Raw genomic sequence first — 27,670 nt, 5'->3', positions numbered from 1 at the left:
GAGCCCAGGGTTGTATCCTCTAGGGCCCGGAGTTACTCTAAAACTGTTCCTTATGAAACTGGAGATAAACCTTCATTCACTTCCAAACACCTCTGTTCAGCCTACTGGCAACATACACAGAACCCCAATTCTTTATCTTATGACAAACACAGATGCTAAAAGTAGCTCAACGGACTAGGGCTTTCACCAACTAGTCGACTAGTCGACTAGTCGTCTAGTATAACCACTAGTCGACTTTGTTGGTACTAGTCGAATAGTTTTTTTTTTTTTGTATTTTGTTTTAATGCCATAGTAATGGCCCATCTTACTATTATTATTATCCTCCTGACTTTATTTTTTATCAAAAGGGGGTCAAAAGTATGTCCAATAAAAGCCTATATTATTGGGCAATGGGGATCCTTGGAGACGCTGCTGTGGTGCTGTGCTGCTGTGCCAGAAGCGCTTCCTTTAAAACGCCATAAAAATAAGGGCAGGAGGATAATAATAATAGTAATATAGTAGTAGGATGGCATTAAAACAATGCCCCCCCCCCTTTTTTATTATTTTTATTTTGCCCATGCATTTTCAGGGCCTCTCTAAAATGACCTCTATGGTCTTACGGTTCAAAGAGTTACGACTGTTATACAAATGGTCAGAGTGACCTACTGCTCAGGAATTCACGACATCTCTCACACAGCTATTTCTGCCGCTGCCTCCTACGAGGGTGGATTTGTGGGCTTCCCCCCAGGGTCACTGCTGACCCCCCTGACAATATATGACATCAGACAAGTACCACACAAACATAACAGAGCCCACTAGCTTTGCAGGCCCTTCTGAATCATCACTACCTATAATGTTTCTGCACTCTCAGCACCACCTGGGGAGCAGCGTGCACTTTTGTACCATACAGTGGGTTGTTCATTGCGAAGAAACAGAACAACAAGCAGCAGCATGGTATTTTTTCACAGCTTGGCCTATGAGGTTCACACTTCACGTTCAAAGCCTGGGAGATTTAGATGCTGCCTACTTGGCTCAGAAAGTGAAGAAAAAGTTATTCTATTAAAGTTAAAGTTAAATTTGACTCCATATGAACGAGGCAGAGACTCACCAGATGTATTTCTAAACATGCACTACATGTACTAAATGTGGTAACATTTATATGATTTGCCTTTTTTTTATGATGTTTGCAGAACACAGTCTAGCCCACTTGTTCACAGATACAGACAAATCTAGATTTGATCTATCAGCCTGAAACTCGGGCTCATATTCATACAAATATTTTTGAAGTTCTAATTATGTGTGTGTGGACTGGACAGACTAGAACAAGGCCCTTCAGCAGATCAGTTACAGTATCACAATCTCCTGATGGAGGTCCAGGCTCCCCTGGCTGTGCTTATACTGTAGATCTGCAGAGGCATATGGAGCTGAGTTTACACCTACGTGTGCATGTGGAAGCTGTTGACCGGGTTCCAACAGCAACAGTGGCACAGTGTGGGTGGAAACGGAAGGGAAAGAAGGAGGCAGGGATAGACGGAGCTAAGGAAAAGATACATTGTGTTGATTTTAGGTGTTAGCGATAACAGTAGTAATGCGGAACAGTGAAGAAAAAATGTGAAGAAAAAACAAAAAAAGACTAGGATTTATTAGTTTTACGTGGCCCGTGTCCATGTCAACATACCGTGATGGCTGTCAATCTTCCACCCAGGCGATGACATTAATAGGAGTGTAGAAGTGATGCTGAATGCTTCTTTAGGTCAAACTCAGTTTCCTTCTGTGATCTTAGCAGTAATGGTCTAATGCCGTTTTCCTGTACTTAATATCAAAGGCAGATGTTGTCATTTTGAACTTTAACAATAGTAATAGTTTGCCTATGTGTGAGATAATATCAGTCATTTCATGATGATAAATTATCAAAGGCCCGTTTAGTGACCTAATACAACAGGAGTTCCTTTGGTGGGTTTAGTGGATTTATGAAATCTACTTCAAAGAGGTGCAGATGCTGTGGTTTTAGCGCTGATTTTACGCGTGCTTTCGGGGTGGCTTTCAATTGTTTTCGTTCCATCATTTGAGGACAATGCAGCCACTGAAATGCCCCTCAAACAGTAAGCCAGATTTTGGTCACATTTTCAGTGCTGGATCACATTGTGAAGTGAACTGGATCCATATGCTTACTTACTGCACAGTAAAGTCCTCAGTGTTAATTTAATTCTGAGAGTTCTCAGAGTTTATAACACCCGTGATTTTGCAGTGTGAGTGAATAATCTTAAGTGCCTTAGGTTCAAACGATCAAACGTTTAAATGTATTTTTAGGCCATTCGATTGAAGTCTGTTTCATTTGTCCTGACAATGTTCTTTTCAAGTCATGCCATGTTTAATCAGGCACATTTTCTTTTTCATGTTAATAATGTTCCGCTTCCCTCAGCCTCAATCAGGGACGACACAAAATTCCACTTGCGTCGACTTTTCCCAGCTTTATATTATTGAAATGATTTGTCCCAGCGGCTCACTTGAAATACAGTTTAAGGCGATAGATTGTTATTTGTCGCGCCCGGTGCAAAACGGGAGCGACAGGGGGGTATTAACCGCTGCTGCATGGAAAAGCTCCCGCCGAAATTTCAGGAAACATTAAGTTTTCTGACTTTGCCACATGGAACAATGTCCAAACCCGATGTGCATTCTTTCCTGCTAAGTGTGGTCGGTGATGCCGTTAGCACCCATTTGACATGCTCGCTCCCAGAGTGGCCTCCATTGTGCTTTTGTTCTTAAGAGTCCAGAGTCCACCACAGCCTAAGCAGATTTATTTCCCTATGTCATACACAACCACTGAATTTTACCTCTGCTCGTGGAAAGTTTCGCTCCCCAACATTGCTGACTTGCTGTCTCCCTACTCCGACTCATGTTTTGCTATTGAACTCCAAATTTAGCTTTATACCTGATCTTAACCGCTTAGAGGGCACTTATAGCCCCCCCCCCCCCAGGGGTCTGTACTTTAGGCTCCCTCCTATTATATCTAAAAAGCTGATCGATAGATCGGCTATTCTCACAGAACGTTCGCCTGTTATGACACGCTCAGAATAGGGATGCTAGGGTTCGTGTGGTTTTAGCCCCACCACCACCACCACTACTGCCCACCCATCCACCCACCCATCCATCCCACCCCAACATACACACACACATATTTTTTCCATCATCCAGACTGAGGGGTTTCTGGCATGGTGTCATAAGCGTAACCACAGAAAAAGCAATATCGTCTTCAGGTTTCCATCTCAGGTTCACGAAGAAACGTCAAACTTCATAATCGTGCAATTCTCACCCACGGCATACCCCAGCCCCCCCCCCCCCCCGAAGGGAGGTGAAAGAAACGAGAGAGGGTGTGAAAATTAGTTTAAGATGAGAGAACAAGTATGTAAACATTTCAGTACTTCATTGTGTGCCGCATAGTAGGCTACAGTATGTGTGGGGACTGAGGAAGGACACCACAATGGAAACAATGTGCGTGTGTGTTGGAGAATGAAATATAGACAGAAACAGGCGACAGGGAACACAGAACTCCGTGGGAGGTAGTGGAGAACACTGTATAGTATGTCCCAAAGATAATGCAAACTTCATGAACCTCTCTCTCTCTCTCTCTCTTTCTCTCTCTCTCTCTCTCTCTCTCTCTCTCTCTCTCTCTCTCTCTCTCTCCCTCCCTCCCAGTTCTGGGCCCTAAGGGTCTGCAGTTGGTTCAGGTGACTGAGGTGTCTCTCCTAGTGGAGTGGGAGTCGGTCCGCGGGGCAGAGTACTACGTGTTGACGTATCAGCCCAAGAGCGACGACAGTGCACTGGAAGAGGTGAGTCAATAGAATAAAAAATAAGAGAATCCACCAATAGAAGACCATTTTCTATTGGCGGATTTAAGTACAATTTTGAGGTACTTTTACTTGTACTCAATCTCAGTGGCAAATATTGTACTTTTATTCCACTACAATTATTTGAAAACTTAAGATTTAGATTATTATTACAAAACATACATTAACCACTTCAACCCTATACATTTTGGCCATTTGAAAATAGCCGATCTACAAGCTCACAATGCATCGTGATACCAATACTTTTGTACTTTTACTCAAGTACATTTTGAATTCCGGACTTTTACTTGTAACTGAGTATTTCTACATTGCAGTATTGATACTTTTACTTAAGTAAAAAAATGTTTTACTTTTTCCACCACTGTTGAATTCCCATTCAAGCATCAGGGAAGTACATTCCTAAAGTACCTTCTATCTAGAGCTTCATTCACTGTGGTATAGACGTTGTCTCAACCCTCTGCGTTGCTCTGCCTATAGGTGAGAGTGTCCAACGCAGAGAACTCCTACCTGATCACAGAACTGACACCCGGGGTCACCTACATCGTGGAGGTGTATGCAGTCATTAAGCAGGTCAAGAGTGAGGCGGACAGCATAGAAGCCACCACAGGTGAGCAGGCAGAACCGTCTGTAATTGCTGTGTGCGCCGGTTGATCAATTTAACCACTTCAACCCTATACTTTGTTGACCGGGGTCCCATAGGGCCTAGGGGTCTATACTTGGTCCCCTCCTTTTTTCCCTCTGCACCAAATGTCTTTGCTGAAAATAGCCAATCTACATGTTTGCAAAATCGCAACTCATAGTGAGTTTGTAAATCTGCTGTTTTTGGCGGACGCTCGCATATTTTCACCAAATGTTCGCCTACTATGTCATGCCCAGAATAGGGATTTTTATAGGGTTCTTGTGGTTAGTTCTGGACATTGAAGAAAAAATTGGGTGTGCTGCATTGGGTAAAAAAAACATATTTTGGTACTGTTGAAATAACAAATCAGGTGCTCTTCAAGGATGATGGGAAAGTAATCAATAAGAATAAGAATTTTAAAAAAAAAGGACTGTCCACCTCACCTGTAATGGAAGACCATGGTATTGGATAACAGTCAAGAAAACAAATAAAAAAGCATCAGAGGCACTCTGAATATTTCAAAAATTCTTTATTCAAGTATGGATTACACCGTTAATGGACATTCTTGGATAGAGAACCTAACTTTGGAGAGATCAAAACTACCAGCAGAGAATTGAAACCAAATCTACACTCCACGACAGAAGCAGTTACAAGCTAGAGGACTGTAGACGTGTTCTGGACCGGTGTGGCTTTTAGAATGTGTGTGTCTGCAGTTTAAACTGGCACATTTCTTGAGAGAATAAAGTGCCGTTCAAGAGGAACGGGCAGAGTACAGTACATGGAGGACTTACTGTAAATGTGGCTGTGGTTTCATAAGTACATTAGCAGGTGTGGTCTGTTGGTCTTAAAACAGGAGAAAAGGCAGATGTGACCAGTTAAAGGTTAACATTTGGAAGAGCGTAGGTGAGACGTGGTGGATTTAAAAGGAGATTTTCTGTGGCTTAAACTGTCACATTTTAGGATGAAAGTAAGCTGGGATGTGGATGGTTGTTGTGAGCCTATACCTGAGTGTTAGGGGGAAGGGAGGAGACAGCTATGAGCTTAAAACGTGGGGAATTTGTGGATTAAGCAGACATTTTAGGAGAAAGGCACGGGGGAACAACTAGGCAGGTGTGTCCTGTTAGGACACTTTGCAGTAGAGAGACAAGTGCTTTTGTTGCAAATGGCTGTAGAAATCATGGCTATACTACAAAATTGCGTTCAAAGTTTTGGCAGAGTAGATAGCATTTAATTGCATACTCAAACTTATAGTACATTTTAGGAACACTTAAGCCTGTGACCTAGCTGTTTTCTTTTCATGTCAAGAAGCTTCCAACATTATCCTCAGTTGCTCACATGTGAAAATGTGTGTTTCTGAGTAATGGTTGAATGAGGGTTGGTCGGAGAAAGGCAATAGTAGATTGCATAATAATAGATGGTATTCAATTGAAAAAGTCCAAAGTTCAGGATTTTCCTCAAAGTAAATATTATTGCTGGTGCCTTTGGATGAACAATTAGCTTCACTAATACATGATCACTTTCAATGTACATGCCCCCCCCCCACCCCCATGGGATAAACATGTTTTCCCCTTTACCTTTCCCTCTCAATCTGCCGTAAATTCCTTTGTGCAAAAGCCAGCTCACAAGGCAATGAACAAGCTGAAGGCTGTCATCTTTTCTAAATGTTTCATTAAGCTGTAGTTTATTTACCATTACATTTAAGGGTAATTACATTAGTCTGTAATTACGAGGCAATGACTCCACACAGACACATTTAATGGATACTGCAGGCGTTCACAGATGTGGAGAGAGAGAAAACGGGGGAGAGAGTGCAAGGAAGAGAAAGGAGGAGAGGGGCGGAAGGAGACACAGAGAGAGAGAGACAGAAAATGAGATACAGAAAAAAGGGAAAGAGTAAGACTGAGTCTGTGGTATGGTTATGGTTAGCCATAGCAAACCACACAGAGCATGGCATTCCTCCACTGGCACGAGAACACATGGCATCATCTGACATTTAGCTGTGTGAGGAGCTAACAGCATGAGACAGTCTCTCTGCTTACAGGCCTTTCAACTTTAAACAATCATCTGATTCAAATGGGTTATGTATTCTCCTCCTTCCTGAACAGAAAAGCACAGCTGGCAGTAAAGAAAAAGAAAAACTCCCAGCTGTGTGTACAATTTATTTTTGTTTTGTTTGGACAATGTATCTTTTTGTCTTGGCATTGTTACATTGTAGCCTACATCGGGTACATGGACCTATGTTGAAGTAAGGGCAGTTGTAATGTTCTAAAGACATGCTTGAGTTTACTATTGTTTTCATGATATGTACAGCCAGGGTTGGGAAATAATGGATTATGTAACAACAGTGACAAAAGAGTTACCATCATGACTAAATAAATGTAACTGTAATAATCAAAAAACGATATTTGCATGATTAGTCCAAGCCACAAAAATACAAATAAACACCAACATTTGGAGGATAGCACTCACTTAGAACAATGGGCAGGGATAATGTCTCAATTGCAAAGACTTTCTCTTGGGATAGTGAATCCAACTGCCTGGCAACAATCATTTCTCCGTCTATTACATTTTTGCATCTTAGGGGCAAAGGACAGGACAGGCAGGAAAGACTTGAAGGCGAGTAGCATGCCATGAAACGTAGAAAACATTTTTTACTAGAATGCCGATTGTGTTTGTTCTGATACTTGGGTTAAATCAAAACATGACAATCTTCTCTGATGTTATATAGAAGAACTTTGAGTTAAAGATTCTTGACAGTAAACAACTGTGAATACTCTTGTCATTATGTGTTGTTCTAGCCAAGAACATTGCCTGGTCTTATGAGGTACATAATGCAATATCCTAGTTTAAGACATTCATTTATTTGACTTATTACAACTTTAAGAGAGTAATAAGTAATCTGTAATGCAATACATTTCAAAAGTAACCTTCCCAACCCAATCATCATACCTCTTGCTAGCTGTATCACTTACTATTATCTTTGGCTGTTTGTGAAGGGTAATACTAGGTTGTGTCGTATGGAAGGCAGATATGATACTTGACATATTATGAATCTTTTCTATTAAGTTCTGACCACTGTGAAATTGTGTGAGGTCAGATAGAGGCAATGCCTCTCCAGTCCCAAAAAATCTACCGCAATATGCACCTCCCTATATTGTATGTTTTATTTTCACTAGTGAGTGCTCTAAACATTCACTTACTTATAACTGTATTCCCTCAAATATATAACAATAATATTTCCATGCTCTAGGCCTTTTACATTTTTGCATCTTAGGGCAAAGATCAGGGAAGCGCATGCAGGCAGGAAAGACTTCAAGGCCGGTTGGTAACTTAGAAAACGTTTTGTCCTCAGAAAAGAATGCCTTCTGTGTTCATTTTGATACTTTTGCTGAAAATCAAAACATGACAAACTTCATTGATGCTATATTGAAGGAAAAAAAGCACTTTGAGTAAAATATTCTTGAGAATAAACAACTACAATATACATACTGTAAGTAAGTATATTCTTGGGTATCGTCTTGTTTTAGGGGGTGCATACACCGTGCACTATTCTGGTTTAAAACATTTATTTACTGAACTCATCTGGAACATTTACCATTATCTGTCAATGTCTTTTCTTGTTTTATGTTATAGTTGTTGGTTATACTTTGATGTGATTTTCATGTTACAAAAATTCCAATAAAAGAATAAAATATATCATTATTTTATTTTATTATTTTTATTTTATTATTTACAAAGTATTCAAAACTTAATCAAATTATATAATGCAATAATGTGTCAGGTTATATTACTTTGATGAACTAATCAAAGTAATATAACCTGATTATTACTGAGTATTGCTTGAATTAAATAAAGAGGCTAATCAGTAATATTGAACATATTTCGAAAATAATCTTCCCAGCCCTGTCAGGACAGCATGTGATACTGTATATAAATTGACTTCAAATCCCACAACACTAGAGCTCCATTCTGTCGCCTCAATGGAACCAAATGGACCACAGGTCCATTTGGTTCCATTTGTACACAGTCTCAGAGATACAGACCCGTAAGGGTCCATTTGGTTCCTAACTACTGTATAAACATTTACTGGGGACCCCCGGAACCCCCGGAACCCCCTCAAGGACCCATGGGAGTCCCCGCACCCCACGATGAGAACCAGTGATTTAGAACATGTACTTTCTGAAAAAAACGTTTTACTGCTGAGCTAATACAGAAAGCCTGTTTAGGCAGATGGTGTATTGTTTTATTTATTTTATTTTATTTTATTTTTTGCTTCATGCAATACCAATAGTGGACCTACCTGACCACGGGATATACAGTTTTCAGTAGAAGAGCAGGGAGACCATTGAGACCAACTACAACCACTAAAGTTGTGCTAGTTTGATCATAATAGCCTACTCCACCATACAGATTGGTCAAAATAATGTTTTATTCACAAAACCTTACAAGCTCTGAACAATATCACTCACACTGGAGTTTTGTCTTTTCCTCTCCCAGAGACAATTGATGATATTATGGTGGTGGGTCAGACCGAGGACTCCATCCAGGTGGACTGGAGGAACCCTGCTGCGACCGTGGACCACTTCAGACTGACCCACATCGACCCAGAAGGACAGGAAGAGGAACAGGATGTACAGATGAGCCAGGAGTTACGCACCAGACACACTATAATGGGTAGGTCAGCATGGGACAGTCACAATGCATGGCTGAATATGGCCACACAAACGCACATGCGCACACACACATAAACACGCCTGCACGCATGCACATGCACATGCACACTCTGGCACGCACACACACACACACACACACACTTTTATGTAACTTACATGTCCAACCCGGGTCACAGCCAAACATCTTAAACACAAGCCTAGAGGGAATCCCCCCTTGGCCACGGAGATGTTAGGCTTTTGGTCTTCAGGCATAGTTCCTGCACACACACACACACACACACACACACACACACACACACACACACACACACACACACACACACACACACACACACACACACACACACACACACACACACACACACACACACACACACACACACACACACACACACACACACGCGCACATGCGCACACACGCACACACACATGCCCACACACTGCCATGGGAACTCAAGGTGCATTTCAAGTCATCTGAATACTGTGGTCTAATTATACAGTATCATCTCATCTACTGTATTGTGTGTGCGTGTGCGTGTGCATGTGCGTGTGTGTGTGTTTTCCTGCAGGTCTGAACCCAGGAACTGAGTACCAGATCACCGTTCAGGCCATCAAGGGGAACGTTGAAGGAAAGCCTTCCTCAGTCACTGGGGTTACAGGTCAGAAACTAATAAAGCTATACTGTGTTGATGTCTGTCTAGCAAATTGGTTCTCAAACCTTTTTTATTTCAAGGACCCCTGTATAAGGGTACATTTGGAACCTCCTCAAGGAACCCTGAAGAACCACTGGTCTGGTATAAAGTAGGCGCTCTCACAATAAAATGGGGGTCAATTTGTACACTTTAATTATTGTTAAATTAAAAAGATTTAGTCGTGCACACTTTAACAGATTTGTAAAAGATCATTATGATGAGACTATCACGGTTTTAATTGAATGCTTATTATGTATTTCTTCAAGGGAATACAGTAAGTAAGAGATTCTTTTGAGCAGTCACTTGTGATAATAAAACAGACAGTTTAGGGAACTGCACACATTCCAGTATATTAGGACTGGAGAGGCATTGCCTCTGTCTGACCTCACCCAATTTCACTGTGGTCAGAACTTACTCACAATATGTCAAGTATCATATCTGGCTTCCATAATGACATAACCCAGAATTACCCTTCACAAATAGCCAAAGATAATAGTTCAGTAAAGGGATACAGCTAGAAGGGGGTACAGTATGATAATGGGTCATAATCAGGGTTGGGAAGGTTACTTTTGGAATGTAGTCCATTACATATTACTTACTACCCTCTTAAAATTGTAATAAGTAAAATAAAAAAATGTTTTGATTAATTTGTAAATATACTGTTTTAATCTAGGATAGTGTACGTCATAAAACCAAGCAGTGTTCACCTAGAACAACACATACAGGAGTGCTCAGTGTTGCTTACAGTTAATAATTTCAAACTCAAAGTCCTTTAATAAAGCATGAAGATTGTCATGTTTTGATTTTAAGCAAAGTATCAACATGAACACAGAAGGCATTCTGTGTTCATGTTGATGAACACTAGGTCTAGGTCTTCTAGGAGGACATGATGTTTTAATACAGGAATGCTTTTCTGCCTGCATGTGTGCCTTGCTGACATTCTCGCATTTTGTTTTGAAACAATAATTTAACAAGCACATTAAATGTGCTAAGAAAGAATACATTTTTATTTGTGATTGTAAATGATTAGAGTTGTACATAATTACCTAATGGCATTATAGTACATGTATTCTGTTAAGCCTATTCTGTTGAGACTTGACCAAAGATTTGCGACAGGACGAAACCATTTAAAGCCTTTATACTTCATACATACAGTATATATGTATGAAGAAGTCGTGTGATGAAATTAGGTGATTTACAAGCTCACAACGCATCGCATTGCATCTGCATGTTGCAAGCTTGTAGATTGCACATCTTTGGCGTGCAACACTGTCGCATGACGGAGCATAGATTAAGCATTAGAACGTTACGGGAAATAATCACAGCGGTCTGACCTACCCCTTACTTCCCAACCGTGGTCGTATAACTTATGATCTGATCATCTACACAGTAATAGCTGAGGTATACGCCATCCTTGAAGAGGATCATGATACACAGTAGAGTATACCTCTTTGGGATGATCCACATTGATTGCGCCAAGTGAAGTCCATAATTTATCGGGCCCGTCTGGCACTATTGAGGACTCGTGGCACGGCATTGAGCTATCCTCACAGGTCTCACTGTGTGTTCGACTTGAAGAGGGACGTGAGGAGGAATATATTGAAGAGATTCATTTTAACAGCTGGTCTGGGTAGACTGTCTCTTAAATCTGGGTTATTGGACTGACCATTACATATATCCCACAATGGCACATTTGGTCTTCAGTTTCTCCCATTAATCTTCCCTATTATGCTTTCCCCCAGGTTTTCTGTCATTCTGTCTGTGTCTCTATCTGGATTTTTCTCCTCTCTTCCTCTCTCACCTAAAGTGTGATTTAGTTTCTGTTTGCAACTAATTCTCCTTGTCTGTTTTTCTCTCTGTTCATCTGGGTTGATGGCTCTTCTTTTCCCAGACCCTGGGGCAGCCCAGTAAATGGCTTTCATTTACGGGTTTGTGTTTGTGTGTACCTCTGGAGCCTCACCTCTCCTCTTTTGAATCCAATCAGGGAACCAAGCATGACCTCAACATTCCCCCATAGCGTCTGTGTGTGTGTGTGTGTATGTGCGTGTGTGTGTATGTATGTGCGCGTGTGCGTGTGCGTGTGCGTGTGCGTGTGTGTGTGCGCGTGTGCGTGCGCGTGCGTGTGTGTGTGTGTGTGTGTGTGTGTGTGTGTGTGTGTGTGTGTGTGTGTGTGCGTGCGTGCGCGTGTGTGTTTATGCTCAGGAGTGACACGCACACGCGTCCGAGTAAGAGGGTGCTAATCTGCCCCTGGCAGTCGGTGGCTTGACTTCACTCCAATTTCCTCAATCCTTCATTTGGGGTGTTGCACGAAAAGGCTTAAGGGGGAGATTTAAGGGGAAAGCACTTAGCTCCCTCTTGTCATACTATGTAAAGGTAATAGTTCCCCGCTATTGGTTCAATATGGCTGGCAGGGCTCTACAGGACATGTGGAGCTCAGTCACCTGTTATCAGGTTACACAAAGTCCCACTTGGGATATGGTATATGCACAGTGAGAATGGAGAGGGAAGGGAAAGGGAGAAATAAATAGAAAAAGGGGTAATATTGAAGTTATAAATGGATTAAAAAGATAAACAAAAAGTAAGTAAACTTCAGCCCAGAAGGGGAATGCTACAGTCACACTGTGAAATGACTAAAATCAATGTTATAGCCATTGAACAGTGAAAGCAAGGATGCAACAGAAGATAAAGATACAAATTGAGGAATTAAGAAGAAAATGAGGAGACAATTTGGAGATAACAGGGGAATTAAACTATGCTATGGGTAATAGAGAGCATGTCCGTTATGAGTGGGCAGGGTACTGTGCTGCATGTGTTAGAAGAATGCATTTACCTTGCAACAATGTGTTGCTGTGAAACTGAGCTTGGTCCTCAGAGACGACTCCTGATACATTATAATACAGCCAATTTCCAACATCCCACCACCAGCCCTCTTCCCAAATCTCCTTCACTTTCTGTCTCGTTCTCTCTATTTCTCATGTGTCTTGCATGTCATTCATTCTGCCCCACATTCCACTGCTCTCAGGAACTCAACATGAATCTCCTTTTTACTTACCAAGACCAACAGCACGGTTTGCTTATTGTAATGACATATTACAGTAGATGGGTATCAATATGACAGTCCGACAAAATATATGCTAATATCACAGAATTTATTTAGGGAAAGGGATACAAAAACACAATGACAGACATAAATAACATAAATTATCTTATCTCGCAACTGATATGTGTCCACAGTTACGTACAGGAGCTGGCTAGATATAGCATACACTACATCGGTTTCCCCAAGACTTGACAGCAAATTTAAATACGCTGGATTTGTGCCCATGGCTGCATTTAAAGAAAATACCTATGCATCTCTGTGTAGAGGGCATGTGGTTAAGTGTATGTGCAAGTATGCTATGCAACCTTTTCCCATACTGTCATATTTTGGCAAACGGCAACAAGAGGGCATGAACTATAGTGATAGGGTGAACGCGTGCAGACAGGCCAATGTCAATGGAATCTTTGCTTGGATTGGCTGCTGTCAAAGTCAATAATGTGCCAAAGGACTATAAAGTCTATAAACACAACATACAGCTGTTACTGATTCTGAATCTGATTCAATAAAGATTACACTGAGGTCCATATGCTGTAATATAACACAGATGGTTCTTGGCCAAGGTAAAGGGAGAGAGACTGTTATAACAGATAATATTATTATCTCTTGGGACCCGTGGCCCTTTGGAGGGACAGGTTTCACACTTGTCCATCAATGTGTTTTCACTTATGATATTTCTGCTTTGCTGGAGCGTGTCGGGAAGGAGACGAGACAGAGAGAGAGAGAGAGAGAGAGTATAACGTGTTAATAGCAATGAATTAAATTAAATCCGACAGTATGCGGGTGGGCCAGTGCTGTGTGTTGTATCCTGCTAAGCTGTCCCTTTTCAGTACAACCACTGGCCTTCAGTTGCAGAAAATTATACGAATTGTGGGTTTGCAAGTGAAGTTTAGTATGGCTGTCAGTCACATCTCATGTAATAGTTTCCACTCTACACTCATTCATTAATTTGAATTCCCCTTTAAACTTCTTCTTAGAATTTCTTCATCATTTTGCAATGTCAGCGACATGGGTATACACACACTATATTATTGATCTCATATAAGAACAACGGAATTTAGGTTGAAAGTTGATGAGGTTTCGTTTGAACAATATTGAGCAATATTGAAATCAGCTGATTTCATGCCAATTCCTTTGCAGATTTATTGTTGTGGCTCTAACCTACAAACCTATAAAAGTCTCTGCTTGCGAACGTGTCTGACTGTCCATCAGTGTGTTCCCCGCATACCTCAAGAACCGTCTGACCAATGGACTTCAAACTGACAGACAGACAGACAGACAGACAGACAGACAGACAGACAGACAGACAGACAGACAGACAGACAGACAGACAGACAGACAGACAGACAGACAGACAGACAGACAGACACACACACAAAGATCTCCATAAATGGGATTAAAAGAGACACAAACAGACAGACGGGTACGACAGGTACTCTGACAACCGGTAAACCGGTAAGGCATAACCGGAGGGGCATTCTTTCCCAATGGGAATCGTTACCAACTGGCATTGGCCTAGTTGAGATAATGACAATATACATGTCAAAAGGCTCAAGAGCAGCCCACTTCTCAATCAATTTTGGTAACTTTTATTGGCAGCTCAGTCAGCGATGCTCGCTTATGAAGACTTATTAGCTGCTTACAGTGCAAATGGGGATACAAAACTCTGTGCACGCGAGCGTGCGTGTCCCACCCATCACTGTCTCTAACCCTAAGAAAAACAGCACCCCATCGGCATGTATCTCCACAAAGACCCTTCCAGAGACTTGCGGTTGATACCGTACAGCAAGGCTAGCAGGGTGTAAATTATGAAAAACTGTCTGTTGCAGTAGCTCTCTTGGCATGTGCTGTGCTGAGCATGCCACCCATAATGGATAAGCTGTTCTCCACATGGCCAAAGCCACAACTGCTGTTTTGTAGTCTAGTAGCCACTGTCGTGAAGTAGCTATTGAGGTGGAACGTCTGGCATACCATATCCATCATTTGCTGTGACTTCAGGGCAAAAGCAATGCAGTAGAGGCAAGAAGGGTTCTTGCTAAAGGCAAATAAATAAATAAAAAATAAGAAAGGACCTGGATCTGATTTTCTGGTAAATATAGTACCGCATACATCCAAATGTCCTCTGCTACGGTAAGACACAAATATGTTACAAGCTAATGTTTAGAAATACAAAGCGCTGTTGGCATTGAATTGCATTATTACTTTATAGTGCTCAAACAGCCTTGGCCACAAACATTTAGATAAATGGTTACAGGATATGGCATTGAGGTTGTCTACGTTCTTAGCTGCATAAGTAAGATGGACAGCAACCTACAGCTAGTTGCTTCCTGTCAAGTGCTCACTTTGTACGCTATCAAGGGGTGTGTGTGTGTGTGTGTGTGTGTGTGTGTGTGTGTGTGTGTGTGTGTGTGTGTGTGTGTGTGTGTGTGTGTGTGCGTGCGTGCGTGCGTGCGTGCGTGCGTGCGTGCGTGCGTGCGTGCGTGCGTGCGTGCGTGCGTGCGTGCGTGCGTGCGTGCGTGCGTGCGTGCGTGCGTGCGTGCGTGCGTGCGTGCGTGCGTGCGTGCGTGAGAGAGTGTTTCTATGATATGATGTGATAGCCTGCTAGATGCTTTTTGACAAGTGCTCACTTAAAACACTATTGAAGGAAGCTTTCATGTTTTGTATTCTCTTAAGACCTTGCAGACAACACTCAACCCTAATATGATGTAAGAGATTATAAATTGCTCCTGAAAATGTTCTGGCTATGTGATGCATCTTGTACTTTGCATTGAGCTGCTGACAGATTGCCCAACACTATAGCCACAAGGGCGAGAGAGAGAGAGAGAGAGAGAGAGAGAGAGAGAGAGAATGCAGTAGTTCTTTCCTCTTCCTGAATGCATCATTAATCAGTTTTCATGATGCAGACAGCACAGTGACCTTGACCGAACCACCGAGGAATAACCCTAAATGATGATTGCTTTAACATTTCTTCTCACTTCCGCTCTGTCTCTCCTTCCTTCTCTTTGTGTGTGTGTGTGTGTGTGTGTGTGTGCGTGTGTGCTTCACTGCACTATTCCCTCCATCTTGCGTAAAGCCTCTGCCACTGTGACCCTCTTCCCCCCCAATACACGCGCAAACGCACACACACACACACACACACACACACACACACACACACACACACACACACACACACACACACACACACACACACACACACACACACACACACACACACACACACACACACACTTGTCTCCTCCATATGTCTCTAATATTTTACCCTCACTGACTTCCTTGCACAAACAGAGGCCTTGTGTTATATACTCAGGCCTCCTGGTCTTCCCGTGCTCCCGGTGTGCCCATGGAGCTCAAACGGGTGCACCAGGGCTCTGCGTCCACATCTAAGCGTAGGGCGCTTAGTCCTGGTAGGGCAGCATCTGTTGTTGACAAACAGGGCAGCTGTTAAACCAAATTACAGATGTTTGCCTTCGTGGTGCTGAAAGATGTCTGGGGTAAAAACGTCCACAACAAATGGCACACGTCCTGCCATTGCAATTCTGAGGAACTATCTGCCAGCTAAACCTTCTGTTGCTCGTCAGTGTCTGCACAATGGAAAGCTTATGGTGGACCGCAAGCAGGAATATAATGAAATGCAGTGTTTATTCCGGGGGTTGCAGTTGATTCTACAGTAGAGCTTTGATGGGTATTCTGGAACAAATTTACATCTAAATGGCTGGATCAACGACAGAGCCATTCTATAACCTCTTGTCCCCAACGTATCATCTCTCTCTCTGCTTGTTCCTATTTTGTTTGTTCTCTTCTGTCATCCGTACTATTAACATCTGTGCCGATTTTGTCGTTGTCAGCAAATATTACTACAATCTTTTTTTCTTCTCTCCTTTTCTTGAAACAGATATTGATGCCCCCACTAACCTAGTCACTATTGAGGTAACAGAGGACACTGCTTATGTAACGTGGGATCGAATCCAGTCAGAGATCGACAGCTACGTGTTGAGCTATAGCTCTGTTGAGGGCTCCAGCGGGGAGATCCCTGTGGGGCCTGACAGCTCCTCATACAGGCTGGTTGGTCTGAGGCCCGGAGTCCTCTACACTGTCTACATCTGGGCTGTCAAGGGGGACAGGGTCAGCAGGAAGTCTTCTACACAAGCAGAAACAGGTAAATTCTGCACCACAGGTGGACAAAGGGCAGGGGTGCTTGAATAGGCTGCTGACCTATAGCGGAGGACACTCACTGCGGGTCTTCCATATGTAATGTTTCAAAACGTAGCCTTACCCCCCAACACATGGTTAGGCATGTCTACAATGATTAATCACACATGCATAATCTCCCTGCAAATTGATTTAGCAGGTGAACATGTGCACAGGATGACCTGTGTACTGACCATTCATCAAGTGCTCCCAGGTGGCGTGTTTTTTCTATGTTTGATGTTTAAGGTAGATGGAGAGATGCTCAGTCTCACCGTTTCTTATTTTGTTGTTTTGTTTTTTTCTACTCACCTCATATAGATTTTAATAATGGACATTCATGTCCCTACTGCACACAGTACGTGTCTTTTATTCTTTTTTTCCATAGAGTTTTATACAGTAGCCTTCCTTTTTTCTTCCTCTTCTTCAGAAATGGAAAAAGTTTGAAAGAATTCGAGATTTTACCCGTTGCACTGTAACCTCTCTTCACTTTCCTGCCAAAAGGGAAACCTCCACTTTAAGTTGAAGAGAGACTTTAACATAATTAGACTGAGAGCCTGATTTCAAAGCAGTTTGGCTCAGCCTGGGGTCAGATGTCCATGAGAGAATGAAGCTCACACAACAAAGTTGACTGAAAGGACCAATAGCGAACGAAAGCGTTTCCCCTGTCTCTTCAATTGGCTTTCAGCTAGGATGGTTACCAGCTGTGCACTGTGCACATTTCTTAAGACGTCAAGAGACGGTTGTGGTTTGGAGGGCTGATTTGCATACTCCCAAGCTTTTATAATGTCTACTGGATTTTGGTTTATCACAGTCTGCAAAAACAGTCAGAATATAATGTTATTGTAGAACCGGTGTGCAACAGGGAAATGATAAAGGGATCACTTTAATTTTTCTTTTTTCTATTGATAAGGATAATTCCTTTTAACAGGTCGTTCATGAAAGTCCTTGCGGTCTTGTTTCCAATGAGAACCTGTGAGCAATTAGGGGTTAAGAGTCTTGCTCAGGGACAATTTTCATTTCATCGACACATATGCTGGCATGGCCTGGAATCGAAACTGGGGCAACCAGGGCCTCTGGCTCCCTAAGCGGGCTCACTAACCACTCAGCTATGGCCGCCCTGATGACACGCACGTGTGTGTGTGTGTGTGTGTGTGTGTGTGTGTGTGTGTGTGTGTGTGTGTGTGTGTGTGTGTGTGTGTGTGTGTGTGTGTGTGTGTGTGTGTGTGTGTGTGTGTGTGTGTGTGTGTGTGTGTGTGTGTGTGTGTGTGTGTGTGTGTGTGTGTGTGTGTGTGTGTGTGTGTGTGTGTGTGTGTGTGTGTGTGTGTGTGTGTGTGTTAGTGCGTCTCTCTGTCTGTCTGTCTGTCTGTCTGTGTGTGACAGGGTGGTCTCTTTTCGTAATCACTGGTCAATGAGGTCCTCTTTTCTATCAGTTTTTCTGTCAGCTTAACTGTCCCATGGTGGATGAGGCTTATATCAGAAGAAACAAGGAAAAACGGAGGGGGAAAGCAATACATGCACTTTTTCCCTTTTCCTATTTCTTTCTACATCATCGCAGTTTTTTTTGTTCAATCTTTGTAGTACTTTATGTTTCCTCACTCTGCTGTTATTTCAGTGAGAAAACGAGAGAAGCACACATGCTAGTTCCAATAACCTGAGTAATAAGTCAAACAGTGGGAATCCACACAGATGCACACATCTGAGATTGGTTTGAAACCCACTTTCTTGGATGCTGGTGGTGTGTGTGTGTGCGTGCGGCGTGTCTGTGTACAGTGTGTGTGTGTGTGTGTGTGTGTGTGTGTGTGTGTGTGTGTGTGTGTGTGTGTGTGTGTGTGTGTGTGTGTGTGTGTGTGTGTGTGTCTGTGTGTGTGTGTGTGTGTGTGTGTGTGCATGTAAGTTTCCCCTGTTGAATAGTTGAGCCTAATGAACTGTGACATATGCACCTTAGGAAGCAACACTCGATTTAACGATTTTTCTTTTATACTGTATACATTGTTGTAGCAAATGTGTGTGTGTGTTAGGGGAAGAGCAACATGGTGGGCTATAAGATGAGACAAAGTTGTGTGAGACATTTGGTTTGTCGAGTTTTTAGAAATCTTTCATATTACCAGTGTCACGAATTGATTTAGAAAAATAAAAGTAGAAGAAGTTCAAGCTCTGCATGTATTGTGTCTGCACCAAGCAGAGGCTTGTGATTTCACCAGCATGACCCTTAAAGACAACACCAGCTTCTGACTGTTCTCTGGCAAATTATGGAAATCAATGAATTGTAACCGTGGAACGTAGCTGGGCCGGATCTAAGGCTCATCCAGATGAATCTTTAGGCTCTCCAGGTGGCATAATGTGTTACATTGATACCTCAGGATACATGGAGATTAAATTATTTATAATACAGCATCAGTACTAAATGACATTAACTGGATATTTATATTTATCTTTTTATAACAACAAGAAACTCCATAACCTCCCCCCCTACCAACTCACATTCTCTAACACCTTAGATAGAAGATATTATTCAAATGCATTAGTAGCTTATACAAACGTAGTTGCTTTACTGTATTGCATAGAAGTAGTGTGGACTAACCCTAACTCCTTATGCAGAACTGGATGCTCCTACTAACCTCTCGACCAGAGAAGAGACAGAGTCCACTTTCCTTGTGTCATGGGATCGGGTCCAGGCAGACATTGAGGGCTACATGTTGAGCTACAGTTCTGCTGAGGGTTCCAGTGAGGAGATCTCTGTGGGGCCTGACAGCTCCTCATACAGGCTGAATGGTCTGAAGCCTGGAGTCCTCTATACTGTCTACATCTGGGCTGTCAGGGGAGACAAGTCCAGCAGGACCACTTCTACACAGGGAGAGACAGGTTAATATTGAAAAGAATAAGAATGATTAGATGTAATCCATCTGTAAGTTTCACAGTATTTGTTGATAATGTCGACATCAGCTGGGTCCTTAAACAGAATCACTAGTCTCCATTAACTCACCTCTCAATGATTGTATATTTGTAGACAATGCATGGCAGTTGCTTTAATTGACCCTTTGTCAAGTCCCGCCCGTGGTCCCGCCCCTCTTAGTGTCCATTGGTTGCTGTTGCTTGGTTGGACAAAAATCCTCTCTGTCCATCCACTACCTTTGAAAAAAGAAAACATGTTTTTCAGTTGCCTCGTATTGATATTTAATGTATTCGATTCTTATTTTAAACTCGGCCTCAGTAAAAAGGAACATCTCAGTTGCAGTATAGTGACTGGACATAAACGTGTCTTTTCCCCAAAAAGTGGATATTTTTTAAATTTGAGCAAACTTAGCATAAACAACCAGAAGGAGGTGGAACCAGGCGGGAACAAGGCGGAACGAGCCTAATGGTTGGTCGGTCATCGACCAATCAGAAGGCTGACAATGGGTCAATTCCCTTGCAATGGCAGAAGAATCAACACTTGTAGCTTGTAGTTTGCATCAGTAGTTGTACTTACCTTACCTCACCCACTAACATCTCCCTCTAGAGCTGGACGCTCCTACTAACCTCTTGGCCAGAGAGGAGACAGAGTCCACTTTCCTTGTGTCGTGGGATCGGGTCCAGGCAGACGTCGAGGGCTACGTGTTGAGCTACAGTTCTGCTGAGGGTTCCAGTCAGGAGATCTCTGTGGGGCCTGACAGCTCCTCATACAGGCTGGTTGGTCTGAGGCCTGGAGTCCTCTATACTGTCTACATCCGGGCTGTCAGGGGGAACAAGGCCAGCAGGAAGACTTCCACGCAGGGAGAGACAGGTTAATATTGATCTAAATAACAGCGATTATAGGCTTAATCCATTTGGTAAGTTTTCCGGTCTTCGATGATTAGGTACCTGTCAACATCAGCTGCAGTTTAGTCTTAAAAAATTGTATCAATTGTCTCCATTTAATCACTTTTCTAGGGTTGGATATGTTGTAGACCAGTGGTTCTCAACCAGTGGTCAGGGAACCACCAGTGCTCCTTGAGGGGGTTCCAGGGGGTCTCCAGCCAAATGAATAGTTAGAAACCAAATTGACCCTTATGTGTCTGTAACTCTGAGAGTGTACAAATGGAACCAAATGGACCCTAACGGGTCCATTTGGTTCCATTTGTACACTCTCAGAGTTAAATGAACACTAATGATGACGATACAGTGTAGATTGGGACCCCCAAGAAATCAAAATGGTTGATTCCCTGGCATATCTTTTCAAATGGGGGCCCGTGGGCTAATATGTGTCAATTTGGGGGTCCTTGACGTGAAAAAGGTTGAAAACCACTGTTGTAGACAATGCATGACAATCGCTTTAATTTCTCTGCAATGGGAAAAGGAACGACGCTTGTAGCTTGTAGTTTGCATTTGTAGCTGCACTTGCCTTACCTCAACCATTAACATCTCCCTCTAGAGCTGGACGCTCCTACTAACCTCTTGGCCAGAGAGGAGACAGAGTCCACTTTCCTTGTGTCGTGGGAGCAAGTCCAGGCAGACATCGAGGGCTACGTGTTGAGCTACAGTTCTGCTGAGGGCTCCAGTGAGGAGATCTCTGTGGGGCCTGACAGCTCCTCATACAGGCTGGTTGGTCTGAGGCCTGGAGTCCTCTATACTGTCTACATCTGGGCTATCAGGGGGAACAAGGCCAGCAAGAAGACTTCTACACAGGGAGAGACAGGTTAAGCATCTTGATAAGAATAATAGTGATTAGGCCTAATTCACTGTTACTATAAGTTTTCAAGTCTTCGATGATTAGATATGGCAACATCAGCTGCGGTCTTGTAAACAAAATCTGCATGAGAAGTTCTTTAATTTCCATGCAACGGGAAGTGAATCAGCATTTGCAGAATACATGTGTATCTTTTAGTCTACAAGAGTACAGTATCTCTACTTGGGGGGTCAGTTAGCCTGGCTCCACCCCCTGAAATCGCTAGCCTCGCATTCAGGGTCTGGTGACGCTGTAGAAGGCGGGTTTTTCTCGTTTGCAAATCTGAACGACCCAATCAGGATCGGGATAATCCAGTATGAACCAATCGCCAAAGAGTCCCACTTTGGCCACGCCCCCATCTCAGAAAACGGCTGCACTGAGATCGAGGGCTTTCAGACTGAATAATGGAGTGAAACTAAATGAAAATTCAGGCTGAGTGCCAGGCTAAGGGTCAGTGGCTCAGAAAGTAGAGCGGCCAGTTGGGAACCACCAGGTTCCCGATTTGGTCTCTGGCTCCTCCTGGCTTAGTGTTTGAAGCATCCTTGTGTAAGACACTGAAACCCAACTGCTCCCCAAGTGCTGTTAAATAGATTCCCACTGCTCCTAATAGTTTAGTTTATGATTGGTAATTGCCGAGTCTGAATTCCAGGTATGTGCAAATGTACTTTGCAAATACCCCAACAATAACTAAAGGGGACACAAGTATTATTATTATTATCATTATTATTATCCACTAATATCTCCCTTTAGAGCTGGACGCTCCTACTAACCTCTTGGTCAGAGAAGAGACAGAGTCCACTCTCCTTGTGTGGTGGGAACAAGTCCAGGCAGACATTGAGGGCTACGTGTTGAGCTACAGTTCTGCTGAGGGTTCCAGTGAGGAGATCTCTGTGGGGCCTGACAGCTCCTCATACAGGCTGGTTGGTCTGAAGCCTGGAGTCCTCTATACTGTCTACATCTGGGCTGTCAGGGGGGAAAAGGCCAGCAAGAGGACTTCTACACAGGGAGAGACAGGTTAATGTTAAAAAGAATCAGAATAATTAGGTTTGATCTATTTAATCCATATTTACTGATTAGGTAAATTGACAGATACCTAATCAGTATTTGATGATTCGGTATTCGTCAATGTCAGCTGTGATTGTGTCTTAAACATTGATCCACTTCTCTCCACTTACTCACCTTTCTATGATTGGATCTTTTGTAGACACCGCATAACAAATGCTTTCATTTCCCCGCAATGGGAAATGAAACAACACTTGTAGCTTGTAGTTTGCATTAGTAGCTGTACTTGCCTTATCTCATCCACTAACATCTTCTTCTAGAGCTGGACGCTCCTACTAACCTCTCCGTCAGAGAAGAGGCCGAGTCCACGTTCCTTGTTTCATGGGATCGGGTCCAGGCAGACATTGAGGGCTACGTGTTGAGCTACAGCTCTGCTGAGGGTTCCAGTGAGGAGATCTCTGTGGGACCTGACAGCTCCTCATACAGGCTGGTTGGTCTGAAGCCTGGAGTCCTCTATACTGTCTACATCTGGGCTGTCAGGGGGAACAAGGCCAGCAGGAAGACTTCTACAGAGGGAGAGACAGGTCTTTAATCCGCCAGTTTCTGCTAAAAGAAAATAGTCTGATTTAAGTATCTAAGGCCAATTTCTGGTTGAAAACTAACTAAATGGCATCATTGCGGAGAAAACGAACAAACACATTGCCTTGCCGTTTATTTCGGCAGTTCTTGGACCTCCAAGGTTTTCTAATTAGCCGAATATCACCACAGTAACACCAGAGATATCATAACGACATGAAATGCATGGCACATGATGATAAGATGCATGCAGTATAGCATGTTATTATCATTGCATAGCATAGCCTAATCACCCCATGGAAATGAACTTGGAAGTAAAACACCTTCTGGGTTCGCAAAGAGTAGGAACCAAAGCAGGTGGAGGCTGGGGTGGAACAAGCAGCAGCATCAGCAGCACCAGCGGTGGGTGATGTTATACAGGTCAGCATAGACATAGAATGTGAGCGCGAGGGCTGTTTAAACTGGCTGCCAGCAGAGTAGAGATATATTGGGAGTGATAGGCTGAAGGCAGCTATATAGTCCAAGCGAACAAGATCTCTCTCGGGTTTCGGAAGGGCTTGCCGATCCAAAGAAATTTCAAATAGGACAAAAGTGTTTTATAGGCTGCTTCAGAACTCAGTTCTGAGTTCTGAACGCCAGACCCCGGCAACTCAGTAATCTGCCCAGAAACAGTACGTAGCTGGTGAAGCAGTGTACAGCCAGCACTGGAATTAGTGGTTTTAAAACCTGAATCCCTCCGACGTGCGGTGGGAAATTTGTCAGGGAGGCATGGAGGTTTTGCCATTTCTTGTGTCAGGTTGTGTTAATGCATGGTCACTCAGAGAGGGGTTACAGCGGTGTTTGTACCTCCTGGAGGTTGGTTCGTGAGACTGATACCCATAACCTCGTCAGCCAACTACTGTTCAAAATTATCACTGCTTTGACTGCTGGCAGAATCCGCAGAATGCAGAAATAAAACAAAATGAATCACGGCCACCTTAAACGCCTGACCAATCACACACACAATGTTCTGTCAGAACTTTCTTCAGCTAGCTAAAACATCTTTGAGGTGCAAGAACGTCCAAACCTTGTTCTGAAAGGCACTGCAGAATTTCTGAATGACGTCATTTTGTTATTCATGCCTACTCTGTCTTGATTTGAAATGAAAATACACTATAGATACAGTCACATGAAATCAAATATACTCAATATGAGATACATAAAACATGCAATACGATTAGGAGCTGTGGATAATGACTAATACACATTAAGGAAGGAATACATATTTTAAATAATTTTCTGACTCAGCACAACTCTTTGTACAAGTACAGGACGTTGGAGTGGTCATAGCCTGTTACACAGCTGGTCTGATCAATAGACACAGTCACAATTAAAACCAGCTGTAGCAAGTACCTCAGTTACCTTTTTGCCAAAACTCAAAACTGCAACTAGTTATAGCATATGTTAAAGCATGCATTTCCAGGTAGTCTCAGAGCTTTGCCTGAGTCTGAAATCCTGTTGCAGTTGTGTAGATGTAAACCAGGTGAAAATAATCCTGTTGGTCAAATGAAGTTGCTTGCATTGGTATTTTACTTAACCATTTACGTAACTAACCATAACTCCCCATGCAGAGCTGGACGCTCCTACTAACCTCTTGGCCAGAGAAGAGACCGAGTCCACTTTCCTTGTGTCGTGGGATCGAGTCCAGGCAGATATTGAGGGCTACATGTTGAGCTACAGCTCTGCTGAGGGTTCCATTGAGGAGATATCTGTGGGGCCTGACAGCTCCTCATACAGGCTGGTTGGTCTGAGGCCTGGAGTCCTTTATACTGTCTACATCTGGGCTGTCAGGCGGGACAAGGCCAGCAGGATGACTTCTGCACAGGGAGAAACAGGTCTTTAATCTGCCATAATCTGCCAGTTTCTGCTAAAAGACAATGGTCTGATTTAAGCAATTAAGGCCACATTCTGGGTGAAATACCAAAAAACAAAACAGGATTTCATTTATGTCCCTAAGCCATTACAGATTTGATCCAAAATTCTGTCCGATCAGACCTGCGACAAGGACATTCATACAGGTTGATGCTTTTATTCGCGGTGAAAAATCAACCTAGAAAATAGTCACTTTATCGTCGTGTAATATTCGCGCTCTGTGTGACTCATGATACAAACAGCAGTTTAAATGAATGCAAACTAATCACACTAAACAAATGCTCCCGGAATTAGTTCACCGGTTTTGCTGTTGTATTGTTGTTTTAAGTAATTCAAAAGCACGTATGCTGTGCTCACTCAAAGCCTGTAGGCAACACATAATGTAGTCTGGTTCTGTCGATGGGAATCACTCATGTCATTACATTTATTGGATATGTTGATGGCAATATACGTAGTTTGACTTGGTGGCATGGTTGTACTCATGCGGATTACTGCTGCAGCAATATAGCAGAACATCACCTTGACCATAGCTATATGTAGCAAAGCTAAACAGTGGTCGCAGTCAACAGTCATGGCAAATCCATCTTCTGTCATTCTATATCATGGCGAATTTGTCACAGCTATAAAGTTAAATTGTCTAGAGTTGTGCCTACTCGGCTCTTTAACTGTAAGAGGATTCGATCATAGCCAAGCTCATCCATCTTTAGTGTAGATGTATGGCACGCCATTACACAAATTATGTTTAAATAGAAACTACACTATAATTGAAGTCATATTAAGTCAAATAAAATGTGAAAGTATATACAATATATAATTAATTTGATTTAATGAGATTTATAAATCATACAATAAAATGAGGAGCTATAGTTAAAGGAGATAATACACATTAAATTCACATCAAGAAATGGAACAGACTATCATACTCTACTTAGATGAAAAATAAACAGGCCTGTACTGTAAATTGATAAAATGGGCTATTACAAAAACTTCAAAGGGAGTAAAAGAATAGGCTATAATAAAAATGACAATTTTCTGACTCACAACCCAGCAGATGCTGAGTGGCCACAGTGTATTCCACAGCTGGTATGTGATCAATAGATGCACTCAAAACTAAAACCAGCAGTGGCAAACCTCAGTTGGCTTAACTGTTGCCAAAAATAAAAACGTAATCTAGTTACAGCATATGCTGTGTAGCGTACATTGCCAGGCAGTCTCAGAGCTTTGCCTGAAACTGAAATCCTGTTGCAATTGTGCAGATGAAAACCATGCAGGCCAAACTAATCTTGTTAGTTTAATGAAATTGCTTGCCTTGCATTGTTTTTCTACTTAACCATTCAACTAACCATAAACTCCCCAATGCAGAGCTGGATGCTCCTACTAACCTCTTGGCCAGAGAGGAGACCGAGTCCACTTTACTTCTGTCATGGGATCGAGTCCAGGCAGACATTGATGGCTACATGTTGAGCTACAGCTCTGCTGAGGATTCCAGTGAGGAGATCTCTGTGGGGCCTGACAGCTCCTCATACAGGCTGGTTGGTCTGAGGCCTGGAATCCTCTATTCTGTCGACATCTGGGCTGTCAGGGGGAACAAGGCCAGCAGGAAGACTTCCACTCAGGGAGAGACAGGTCTTTAATCTGACAGTTTCTGCTAAAAGACAATGGCCTGATCTGAGCAACTAAAGCCTGATTTATTGTTGCCTTTTCTCTACGCTCTTTCTGTTAAAGTCCCGCAACGAGCGGAGGGGGAGACAATTAGAAGGCCAATTTCTGGTTGAAATTCTCAAAACAAACAAACCAAAAACAGGGTTTTATACAGTATATAGCAATACAGTTTGGCTTGGTGGTATTGTTTTAGCATTGCTCCCTAGTCCCTATACTGCAGCAATACAGCATGAAAACATGGTATATTATGAAAACATGCAGGGCTACTGTAATACCCCCATTTGAATGAACTTTGAAGTGAGACCCCTTCTGGGTGCGTAAAGAGTAGAACCAGCAGGTGGAGGCTGGGGGGGAGGAGGTTTGCAAATAGCAACAGCAGCAGGCACATTATACCTATCAGCTAAGACAGTGAATTTTAGAGTGTAGGCTATTTAGATAGGCTCCCCATCATTGCAGAGATGTAATGAGTGATACAGTAGGTTAGCTGTCAGCTGACACAGCATTTTGTGACTTTGAGTGTACTGCCAGAACTAGGATATAATTATGTATTCTATGTATAGCGATCATCCTCTTTCTATAATCATTCTGGTAACTCATCACAGGCAGCTTAACTCTTAGCTTAATGCATATTCGCCTCCAGTCATAGCATAGGTTGCAGTATCACAATATTCACATATATCCACCCTGACCAGGCATATAGTGTACTGTATAGCATTGCTAAAACAGTGGTCATAGG

At 42.7% G+C, this 27,670-nt stretch overlaps 1 protein-coding gene across 8 annotated transcripts in view; it reads left to right on the top strand.

Annotated features, from left to right (window-relative positions):
- Positions 1-27,670, top strand: part of tnn (tenascin N) — a 51,843-nt gene that overhangs the window by 10,626 nt on the left and 13,547 nt on the right. For 4 of the 8 annotated variants that reach the window (XM_080440942.1, XM_080440938.1, XM_080440939.1 and 1 more), the window contains exons 5-16: positions 3,676-3,809; positions 4,305-4,434; positions 8,944-9,120; positions 9,689-9,778; positions 16,804-17,067; positions 19,698-19,961; positions 20,599-20,862; positions 21,490-21,753; positions 22,534-22,797; positions 23,106-23,369; positions 24,972-25,235; positions 26,635-26,898. In XM_080440942.1, the coding sequence (XP_080297068.1) occupies positions 3,676-3,809; positions 4,305-4,434; positions 8,944-9,120; positions 9,689-9,778; positions 16,804-17,067; positions 19,698-19,961; positions 20,599-20,862; positions 21,490-21,753; positions 22,534-22,797; positions 23,106-23,369; positions 24,972-25,235; positions 26,635-26,898 (2,643 nt within the window). The remainder of the gene's footprint in view (positions 1-3,675; positions 3,810-4,304; positions 4,435-8,943; positions 9,121-9,688; positions 9,779-16,803; positions 17,068-19,697; positions 19,962-20,598; positions 20,863-21,489; positions 21,754-22,533; positions 22,798-23,105; positions 23,370-24,971; positions 25,236-26,634; positions 26,899-27,670) is intronic. The other 4 variants (XM_080440941.1, XM_080440937.1, XM_080440940.1 and 1 more) reach the window with 3 other exon arrangements.

The sequence above is a fragment of the Gymnoscopelus braueri genome (assembly GCF_963280865.1).
Source record: "Gymnoscopelus braueri genome assembly, chromosome: 10".
In the NCBI taxonomy this organism is placed as follows: Eukaryota; Metazoa; Chordata; class Actinopteri; order Myctophiformes; family Myctophidae; genus Gymnoscopelus; species Gymnoscopelus braueri.
The sequence above is the reverse complement of the archived record's forward strand: the minus strand, read 5'-3'. Positions and strand labels throughout refer to the sequence as shown.